Source organism: Zerene cesonia, chromosome 4, assembly GCF_012273895.1.
Source record: "Zerene cesonia ecotype Mississippi chromosome 4, Zerene_cesonia_1.1, whole genome shotgun sequence".
Classification (NCBI taxonomy): domain Eukaryota; kingdom Metazoa; phylum Arthropoda; class Insecta; order Lepidoptera; family Pieridae; genus Zerene; species Zerene cesonia.
Genome location: NC_052105.1, coordinates 6,034,868 through 6,046,629, shown reverse-complemented (window position 1 = coordinate 6,046,629; position 11,762 = coordinate 6,034,868). Strand labels below are relative to the sequence as shown.

The following is an 11,762-nucleotide window of genomic DNA, read 5'->3' as shown; positions in this document are numbered from 1 at the left end:
ATAGGTATGGCCATAGGTCCTCCTGGGCCATAATTTGAATTCTATCTGGCATGGATATTGATAGCTATTCCACCTCAATTTTTGATGATTTGATTTTTGACTATTAAAATATACATTACCTACCTGCTTTGTAATATTTTTTATATAAATTAATAATTCATTTTATAACAGCGCTTAGGCAACAGTAGTCAAAAGGCCTAATGGTCTGCATTACACCTTTTGAAAGAGTAATTATAGTGGCAACTATCCATATTTGTATGAAGGAAAACTAATATATTTCGACATAATATATAAATTATAAGTTTACATTTAAGTATATACTTATGGTATAAAACTTACAAGAATATTTTCCAAGATAACTCCAGCGGTAAAGAGGAAATAGCATCGCGTTTCTTCTCTTGAAATATTTTAGTGCCAAAAACAAAAACTTTCTCGTACATTATATCTACCATTTACCCACCTACGTGTTATTATTCAAGAGCCTACTGCGCGGGTAAACGAAAATAAACATAAAAATGTGTTTCATTATACGCACGGTGACAAAAAAGTACCTGAACTATTTTATTTATAAAAAAAGCATGTTGCATATTTGAAATAATTAAGCTTATTAAAAACTTGACTTTGAATATTTAATATTATTAGGTATAGTTACATACATCACAATATTATTATATACATTTTAAAACATCATGCTTAATGATAAATAACTATTGTGAATGAAATAATGATCTTTCATATTTCTGAATATTTCTGTGTTCACGTTTCATATCGTCATTAGCCCATATATGTTCCCACTGCTGGGACACAGGCCTCCTATGAGGGTTTCATATGCGTGGTTTTTATTTATTTCAATGCTGTAAAAAGATTTTATCGAAAACAATAATTTATTGCAAACATTAGTGATTAAATGGTTATTTATGTTTTTGTGTATAATGCCATCTATGATCGTTTAATGACACTGGTACAATGGTGTGAAAATATTTTCATGTGTTACCATACTTCCATAGATTTTAGAACATAGGTTTCTGCTGTACGTTTGTAATAAATGATTTTTAATACAGAATGACGAGATTATTATTATTAGATGAAACATAAAGTTTTACACTTTAAAGATAAATTTTGACAATCTTCCCATTAAAGTGACAATTTCATCTTGACGTTAGAGTTTGGTTAAGTGGCAGCACTGGCCAAATCAACAAGCGGCAGAACGTTTGCGTTTTTGCAAATATTAGCAAAAATCATTTTACTTTAAATTTTTATGTCTTTTATTTAGCTTCTTTCTTTCGAAACGTTTTTATTATATTTTAGAATTTTTTCATACCTCTTTAGTGATTGGAAATGTATAGATTTGCAGTTAAAATTAGTGACAGATGTTAAAGTGTTAGTACGCGCCAGTTTACCAAGATCATTGTAACAAATTAACGACAATGGACGAATCTCTTGTTAGTTCCAGTGCAATGGCCTCTACCGATGATGCAAAAGGTAAAAACACTCGCATGAAATTCCCGTTAATTTCTTTCGGCATCTATTATTATGCGACCAAATAGAGAAGGTTGCCATGTTACATTGGCATTTGGTACCTATTGCGATGTTTGTTATTAGAATAATCATCAAAAATGCATTAATTTAAAACATTACAACGTTACAACTCAATGTACTATGACAATTCGATCTTGTAAGTATAGTTTAAATTATACTTTATGTCAGCAATTAAAAAATGTGACATTTTCCATTGGTCGTATGTATGCACAAAAACATCAATACAAAATTGCGTTTAAGAATGTGAATGTGTATCTTAAAATAATCAATGATATATAGCGATTTTTATTTATACATGCAATTGTTATCCTGAAACTCGTAGAGGAGAGGAAATTATGTAACATTTGAATAAACATAAACAGAACAGCAATTTTGTTTGTTTTAAGGTTATAACATGTAATGACAGCTTGGTTTTTATTTCGTAGCTAACTTCACTCAACTCAACCGAATCAATAAATCTCGTTATGTGCATATCTGATAACACTTCACTTGCAATGCTAATGACGTGCATTATCTTATCATGAATGATTGTATCTATAATGAATTAATAATGCATTCTATGCATAATTATTAATTTCTAATAAGAATATTTGAATATTTTTCTAATTACCTGAACAAAGCCACTTTTTTACTATATTTAGTTACAATTTCACCATTATATATGTATAGGTATATGATCTATTCATATTTTAAACAGATATATATTAGATCACTTATGGTATATTTCAGGGCTATTTAATAATAGTAATTTATGAAACCTTACTCATATGGATCAAAGAAAAATCAATATTTTACAACTGTTTAACTGCATTCTGAAACAGTTGTAAAATATTGATTTTCTGTAAATTAATAGATGTAGTGTGTATAATATCCTTTTCACAAATTTGCGGAATTCAGACTTCGACTTAAAAATGAACATAATATATGTAAAAGGATAAAATTGAAGACATTATTTCTAACAGCATGTTGTTGGAAGTATTATATGCTATTGATATAAGTTATTCAAATAGATGAAAATAGCAGTCCAGTTATCCAAGTCTTCACTGTAAATTAATTTTCTTAAAAAGTTGATCTAGGTATATCTCTTTCCAACCCATACTACTTACAGCACCAACCATATAATTTAATTGGATGATCGGTTTTTACATAGTTTTTATTACTTGTTACATATATGTTTATAGCTATCACAGTTATACAATATTTGCAGCAGCACCCTATTTCCTTAGTAAATAATTAAATTCCTTAATAAATAAAATATGCATCCCATAAGTCATATCTTTTATAAAATTGATGAACTTTCTGTGTCCGCACCTTTGATTATGTTTGTGAATAGTGATTTAGGTAGACTTTGTAATTTTTAAGAGTATGGTATATACATTTGTCTGCTGTTCCTTATTGTAATTTAAACACCTTTAGAAGAACCAAATAATGCTAACTAGCTTTAAATGGCATTGTATGCAAGCATTTTTTGATTACAATTAAAAGCGAGGCTGTTTATAAGCGCAATATTTATCCAATTTTCAGACAACCAAGTCCAACAGGTGTCAACAACAGCAAATACATCAGAAAATCTCTTTCCGGAGAGCCCAGTGTACGAGCCAGAGGATGAGATTTACCTTTTCAAGGATGACTCAGTATGTTTTAAACCAAATCAAATTATCATATTATGTTAGTGTTTTATGTCTTTATACTACACAACATTTCTGTGTTCAGGTATACCAAATTACTCATAACAAATCCAACAATATTTTTTTTTTAATTTTAACTTTCATTTGTAACCCTGTCATGTCAGTAAACATTTTAATTCCAATAAGACTGGTAATAGAAGAGCATAGGCAGTGCATAATAATTACCATTACTATAGCAGTAATACAATATGGAAAATAGAAATTAGTGTTTACAATGCAAAAGTTTATAACAATGTGTATGTGTTTGTTTCTCTTTCGCGCAAATACGACTTAACCGATTGCAATGAAGTTTGGTATATAGATAGCTGGACAACTGGAATAACATATAGGCAACTTTTTATCCCGAGATACCCACGGGATACAGACTTACGCGGGTGAAACCGCGGGGCACAGCTATTTATCAATAAAGTCATAGATCAGCTTAATCAATGTCAATCTGTGTCTTTAAATTTCAAAAGTTGTTTTTAGTGATTTTTATTATGAGATGTAACATCCTAATTTTATGCAAACATTCTCAGATAAAAAACACCAGTGTTGCAGAAGCAGAATCAAAAGGTAATAAATTATATAATATAACGTTGTAACATCAATATATTATAAATTATTAATAAATTAAAATTAATACAGGTAACTCCATAACTCCTGCCAAGCGTAAACTGTCAGAAGAAAGTTCTGATAGTAATGCAAAGATCCAAAAAATTGACTTAACCGATAATGAAGCTGCTATGGGGCCAGCCACTTGGGCTGATTCTCAATCATTGGATGATGAAGTCTCCAGTATAACCAGTGTAGCTAAAAGAAAATTAGAAGATGAATTACCATCAACATCTCGTGTTCGCACTCCAGTTCGATCTAGCCCCAGAAAAATAACAAAACGTAGTAACAGTGCTGATGTAGCTACCCCGAAAACACCAAAAACACCGAAATCGCGTTCTGTCAGTGTTGACATAAGCAAAAACCGTAAAACACCAAGAAAAGGCCAGCTTGACTTTATCAAGAAGGATGAAGAGAAACAAACCAAAAGTACTGACAGCCCGAGCCGCCCAAGTGTTGAATTTGTAAGGGAAATACTCCCAGCGAAAATTCCAGAAACTATAGCCGAAGAGAGTATATCGGAACCTCTTAATGACTCCCAGAACATTTGCCTAGCACTTTCACCAACACCTGAAGATGAAGAGGAAAGTTCAAAACTGAAAACTACCAACTATAATAGTGAACCCAACGTGGTTAAGGATAGAGATGAAGTTATTGGTCCTAGTGAGATTAAAAAAGCGATAAGTGACGGCTATGTTTTCTCAGATGCAAACAGTATAAATTCCATAGGAAAAGAGCTAAATAAAGGTAAAACTACTGACCAAGAAAGCACTGACAGCATAAATTCTGTGGGCTTAGATAGTCCTGAACATGTGCCAACTGTTACATCGAAATTGATATCAAAATTATCTAACGGCAATTCATCTACGCCAACTGAACTGGCCAGTGTTAAAAATGGTACATCAGATAACATCACACCTGATATCGCAAAGTTGAATGGCAATAAAGGAAAGCGAGGGAAGAACGAATCATTCCGAGCTAGCAACACTACAACCCCATCGACTATATCACCTTTACAAAATGGGCACTCGATTCCAATCAATACACCACAAATCCCAGTTTTCGATATCCACGTCGCACACAACGACGATTGTGAGTTTCTCTCACTGTATGTCGTACGAACAGATAATGACGTAGGAATGGACATGTGCAAGGAATATCAGCGAATATCCAAACGTTTCACTATCGATCCCTATTTAGCTGATGTGTCTGTTAGTACTTCACCGTCGAGTGTTACAAGCGGAGGAATGTTGAATCTTCAAAATAGAACATCATTTGCATCAACAGTCAGTTCTACTTCTACATCCAGTAACCGCACGAGTGATGGAGCGTTTGTCGTACCTCAACCACCTCGAAAATCAGTATCCAACCCATCAACATCGGTCAAGGGTTATGATGGACTGATGAAGAAACTCCAAGAGATATTTTCGCACATCAGAGAGGCTTCCATTGAAGATAGTAATCGATCGATGAATGATGAAAAAGTGTCAGTTGGAATACAAACATCCGACTTACTCAGTAACGGCAGTGCTAGTCCTGAAGAAGTTGGTAAATGCGATAAAGCAACACCAAAGAGTTCCTTAAAGAAAACAAGGGTGCGCGGAAGACGGCCAATTGCAGGAAAGACGAAACGTGCACTTTTGCCGACACAGCACGAAGAAGCGGAATACGCACAAGTAAACTCACCCGAGCCGACTACTACAAATGGAGACAGTGGCAAAATGTCCCCAAAAGATATCAAAGACGAGAAACCCCTTTCAGCTTTAATTGGAACGCCAAAATCAGTATCCAAATTAAAACAAAAACGGCGACCTACTTCACCCCGCCCAGCAACGCCTGTCGAAAAGGTGGTCATTAAACCAGAATACCCAGGCTTTGCTCCGGACACTGTCGTGTTGGCCAAATGGGTTGATAAACGCTACTATTCAGGGAAGGTGCTAGAAATTACGGAGCCAAACAAATATCTCATCAAATTCGACGATGGTCAGAGCAAAGTGCTCTTGGATGACTTCATAATATTTGGCGATATGAAAAAGTTACCTTTACAAGGTCAATCTGTGTACGCCTTAGTTGATGAGGAGCAGAATTACGAACCTGGCTTGGTGCTTGATGTGGAAGAAAATAGCAATGGGACTGTCACCTACAAATGCACAACTGATGGGTAAGAAAAATATTTCTACTTTATATAACGTATTTAAGTTGTTTTTATTAAGCACGCAAAAAGTCTTTTTTTACGACCCAAATTCCACAACAATTACTCAAATTATCGAAAAATTTTACAGACCAAACTATCATTAAAATGCTTCACTCACCTTATGTTAAGGATTCCTTTACACTCGAGATTATTGACCAAAATTTTTGAGTAAAACTTTTTGATTAAAACTTTGTACTCCTAATAAGGATCGGTTTCAAGACATTAAATAATTTATTCATATATGCCCTGTATGAGTAAGTATGACAGTTTTGTTGCTTCTATCATTAAAGCATGTCATTATCATTATGATCTCTCAAGCCAGTGTAATCATTAACTCAACAGGGATACAATAGTCATAGTAACGGCCAGCGAGTTATACCTCACGGAGGACCAAGCGAGGTCCCTCAAGGAGTCCGGCAGACCTCGATCGCCGGCCGCGCCGGCCACACCGCGCCGACGGCACAATAGGGAACTGGATTTGGATAATATAATACAGGTAAATACCTAGAAATTAAAAGATTAACAGGAAAGAGTTATAATTTTACCCACAAGTTTTTTAATTAAATAGCTGTGATGAAATTTACTAATTATAAAATCAATTCAGGGCCCACGTAGCGCTCGCAGCCGGGATAAGGGAAATTCCAGCGCTAGGAAACGTGTCGTATCACCAAAGAGCCCCAAAGCTTCGACATCAGGTATTTATTATATTTTAGTTTAAAATCTTGTTCAAGGTGTGAGCTTACAAGTAAGCTTTGTCATTAAACCAAATACTTATCTTCAAGTCACATTCAATACTTAAGTATTATATTCTTTATATTTTATCAAGTCATCAAAAAATTTAAAAAATGTATCCTCATTGACGTAAAATAACCTGTAACCGACTCGAAGGACCATAGCAACAGACCACCTTATTCAATAAAAACAACTTGTCACAGAATTCTATATCTGTTTTATTTATATTTTGTTAATATGAACTTACGCACCTTTTCAATGGTGGCTTACATATTATAATTATTAATCTAAATAACAACCATGTAAACGTCGATATGTAGCAACATTGTTCAACTTACTAAATAGAACTAATCTTTTACTGTTTTATTCATTTATGGATTAAGCCATAAAGTTCAAAATCGCATACATATTCTCTAGGAGTGAAAACAAAAAGCACCCCAGTGGCGGGTCGCAAGCGGCTCGCGAGCGAGTCAAGTGAGATGAGCGAAAGCAGCAATTCAGCACCACCGGTCAGGTTGGAGGAAGTGACGGGCGTTGAGCCGGAAGTGCAGAAGACACCCCGTAAGATCGATGGGGTTAAAGGTAAGTGCGGGGAAACAACACACAATTGAGAATAAAAAACAGTAGGATGATCTGGTTATAGGATGGAAGAAGAATTATGTAAAGACAACTCTGCAAAGCTGTAAACTTTTTGACAAAAAATGATGTCTAAAAGTTAAGAGATTTTGACAAGCAGATTTCTTTAATTTATTATATTGGGGAATCTAAAAAGTAATAGTAAACCCTTGTGAAATTTCAATAGCGATAAATTGTTATATAGAAACGCTCTATCATATAATCTTCCAGCTGGTCCTCTCCAATTGAAAGGTGCTGCGAAACAGAACATTGGCAAAAAGAACTCGAAACTAACAAAATTCGAGAACGATGAAGATACCGTATCCACTTTAGGGCCAATCCCTCCAGCAGGAAGCACTCTATTTGCTGGACTGCATTTCCTACTCACTTGCACTGACCAACCTCGGCCAGTAGATAAGAGAGAGAAGGAGTCGGAGAAGGTAAGCTTTTCTAGATTATTCGATGTCCTAGAGTATTATTGTGGTATATTTAATATGTTCAAAATTTTCTCCTCTTGGTTGTTGGCAAATTTTTTTATTTATTTTGAATAAAACTTCCTCTTATCTTATGTGATCTCGACCATATAGATATGTGTTGTAATGATGTATAGAGATCTTTTCCATCTTTTGCGGTGTTGTTTAATGTCAACAGATAAAGACGCAGATTTTACATTATATATGGACATTTCAGAGTCAAGAAACGCGACACTATTCTTCAGAAGAAGACGGTGAAACCACATCATCTATGGTAGGAACTGATACTGAGGAATTGGAGTTCTGTGATCGTCCATTCAATAAGGAACGGCTGAAGGAGCAGCTGGAAGCTGGTGGAGGCATTGTATACAGGTAAAATTTTTATTAATAACTACTTTTCTTTTTAAAAGGATGGCAGTAGCTAATTTATGTTACATTTGAAGAATGCATCCAAGCTTGTAAAAAAAAGATATACAAAGAGATATTGTTGTCATTATTATAACTTTCAATAGCATTGCATCACTAATCATTGTACACTCGTAGCGACTTCGACGACGTGCCGAAGAGCAAGTACGCGTCGTGCATGCTGATCGCGCCGCGGCCGTGCCTCACCATCAAGTACATCCTGTGCCTCGCGGCGGACGTGCGCGCCGTCTCGCACGCGTGGGTCGTGCGCAGCTGCGCCGCCGCGCGCCGCCTCGACCCCGACGCGTTCCTGCTGCCCGCCGGCTTCTCGCTGCACCGCCGCGCCTACGTCACCTGGGTGAGTGCACCCCGCGCTCCTGCTGCCCGCCGGCTTCTCGCTGCACCGCCGCGCCTACGTCACCTGGGTGAGTGCACCCCGCGCTCCTGCTGCCCGCCGGCTTCTCGCTGCACCGCCGCGCCTACGTCACCTGGGTGAGTGCACCCCGCGCTCCTGCTGCCCGCCGGCTTCTCGCTGCACCGCCGCGCCTACGTTACTAGGGTGAGTGACCATGTAAAGCTGCATGAATGGCAATAATATCAGTCAGCTGGTAGGTGCGTGATTGACCACGACATGATGCCGCCGGTAGCTGCGTGAGCCAACAACCTAAGTGTGCTGGTACCTACATGAGTGAATTTTAGGTCTGTATCCAAATTTATTCTCATTTTAAAATGTCCATTCACATATGCTACTTGATGATATTTATATAATATTTTTTTACAGGTTCCTCCATCAGGTAAGCGGAACACGACATTCTTTGAAGACAAAGTCATCCTCATATGCGGTGAACAAGACACTTTCGTCAAGTTTTGGGGCCGTGTCTGCTCCTTGGCTGGAGCGACAACCAGAGTGGTCAATGAAGAAGACCTCAACATGTCTGGGGCCTTCGCCCTCATAGCTGACTTTGACTGTCCACATGAGGTCCAGAATAAAGCGAACCAAGACAACATTCCTCTAGTTTCACCGACATGGGTCAAGCAGTGCCTCATCGAAGGCAAAGCCCTCCTGCCAACCAGCCACGACCGGTTCTCATTCATGTACACGGAGAACGAATGATCCTGGGACTTCAAAAAAGTGCTCATTATACGTGAATATTGACACATGGTGAGTGCTGTGCGAGGACACACTTTAGTGATAGTGTTAGTGTAAGTACAGTGACGGTGTTGGTGTAAGTGTAAGTGACACTAATGAAACTATCTTGGATGATCTCTTAAATAAGGACTTGGAACACATTCCATTGATAAATATAGAAGTGCGTTGGAGCTTCAGTCTTATAGGTGTCAAAAGTTCTCTAATGCAAGTATATAGTACAAATGTACTAGGAAAATTCTAACCTTACTATGGGTGACTAGAATAAACTATATAGGACTAAGGTTTCTACACACTTACAAACAAAATGTGTTGTTGAATGTGTGTTGATAAATTCTTACACAATCCAAATGTATCAATGTCTATAATATAAATTTAATATTAGTGTAATGTGTACAAAACTATACTAATTGATGATAAACATTAGCTCATGTAATGATTAAGCTCTGTTACATATATTAATTATAATATAGGTGTACAGAGAATTATAATGTATTGCACAACTCTACTCTTATAAATACTAAGGTTTAACAGTAAGGATCGTGGAGGGCCGAAGAAGAACAGGTCCTGTGATAGAAGCGTGCCAAATTGCATTAATCTGTCACGAATCAATCATACATCTTAATCGTCAAGTTGCATGACATGCCAGTTTTACATGATGAGGTAATTGCAGATTGTAGAACTTGCAACATCATTATTTGTTGAAAAGTCAACGCTTTTTCATAATTAATTTACAAGCTAGTGTATGATAATTATAAGATGCATTTCTGTTTATGTTTGGGTTGTTTTTTTCAAAATTTTGATGATTTTTCAACAAATAGTGGTGTTGCTAGCATTAGTAAGACCAATTTAGGTCTTTTAAAGTATGTCTGAGACATTTTTTCAAGAAAAAAGTCTGGTATATATACGTCATACAGATTGACTATTAAGTTGTATGGTTGTCAAGTTTCGCTACCAGAGAGTGGGGAAAATACATCGTTTAAACCCATTTTTGGGTTTATTTCATCCATACTTGTTCATAAATCATATACTATTCATCATAAAAAACATGTAGATTTTTTTTATCTTTGTTCTAATTTGTGAATCTTAAATCTTAATTGATAACTTCTTATTATTCATAACTTAATTATTGACATACAAACATATTGGTTACACTTGTGTAATAATAATCATTCTAGTTTACACAAATGATAAATTATTTTTATACAATGAACATTGACATTTAAGAAAAGCAATTTTGTTATTTTTTTTTTTCATTTCTTTAAAAATCATTACATTCAAATCATAATATTGTACATTGAAATGTATGATAACTTAAATATTGATTGAATTATTCTTTACATACCATTTAATATAAGTTGTAAATTATATAACTGTATCTATATATGGCATGTTATTATTATTAACATTTCAATTTGGGAAATATTGTTCACAAAATTAATGAAAAATATATTTAAATTCTAAATGATAATATAATATATGCATGTTTGTTTCTATGTTATAAATAAACCGGCCACCATATATTTTTAAAATTCAATAAAACCTAACCAATCCAAGGATGGATAACAGTATAACAAAAAAAAAAAAGGTTCGTACAAAATATTATAAAAAAAACGCGGGAAATGTTGTTGGCAACAAATAGTTCTAAATTTGAATTTAATTATGTTTTGAAATATTGATTTTTTCTCTTGGTTTTCGTTTATGAAAATCAGTTGACATTTAAAATTTATAAGATGTGAAATTTAAGAAATATGTAGCTAATTTCTTAATTTAGTTTCAATATTTTTTTCTTTTTCAGCAATAAATAATTTGAAGTATAAAATGGATATGTTTTTTAAGGTCTTTGTTTTTTCTTTTACAACTTAATATATTATTACTTTTGTTAGTTCCCTACAATAAATTAAGTGTGTTCCTCTTTGTTATATGTAATTGAACAAAAAATGTTAGTCAATAAGCTCTAATGTTTAAGATAATTTGCAAATGCATTGTCCTTTAAAAATAACTAGTCTCTGCTAGTATTTATTTTCTTTAATTGTAATCGTCAGGTATGTTTCAAGAACCAAAATATTGCTTCTCGTAACTGACACTCCGTATACATAATCCTAATCATCAGTCATCACATTTCCCAATTTTGTTAAACAATCACCATCACACAAAATAATTGTGTGAAGAAAAATGTGTGATTGTGTTTTTACCGATATTACTCTTTGTAGTATCATGGTACTTTGGAGTGTCATTTCTTATTAAACATTGTGAAAGTCATATTAATAACGATTCTTAAAGGAGTATTCTTGAGGTCTATAGTGTTCCAGAAGTTTCTAATCTTATATGTCATTTGTTAAGAGGAAGAGGCATTTTTAATGCAGAAATTTTTG

General features: G+C 34.8%; 1 protein-coding gene across 3 annotated transcripts; it reads left to right on the top strand.

The window, feature by feature from the left end:
* Positions 1-1,184: 1,184 nt before the first annotated feature.
* Positions 1,185-10,572, top strand: LOC119839599 (TP53-binding protein 1-like). 3 transcript variants are annotated; one of them, XM_038365983.1, is made up of 11 exons: positions 1,185-1,482; positions 3,064-3,173; positions 3,746-3,782; positions 3,855-5,982; positions 6,358-6,511; positions 6,620-6,710; positions 7,165-7,329; positions 7,615-7,802; positions 8,053-8,207; positions 8,379-8,598; positions 9,022-10,572. In XM_038365983.1, exons 1-11 carry the CDS (start codon positions 1,428-1,430, stop codon positions 9,352-9,354), a joined length of 3,636 nt encoding a protein of 1,211 aa, XP_038221911.1. In that variant the 5' UTR covers positions 1,185-1,427; the 3' UTR covers positions 9,355-10,572. The 3 variants fall into 3 exon arrangements, with proteins under 3 accessions (XP_038221911.1, XP_038221910.1, XP_038221912.1); XM_038365982.1 differs by having other exon boundaries at positions 7,594-7,802; XM_038365984.1 differs by having other exon boundaries at positions 7,594-7,802; positions 8,379-8,732; positions 9,022-9,327.
* The last annotated feature ends 1,190 nt before the right edge of the window (positions 10,573-11,762 follow it).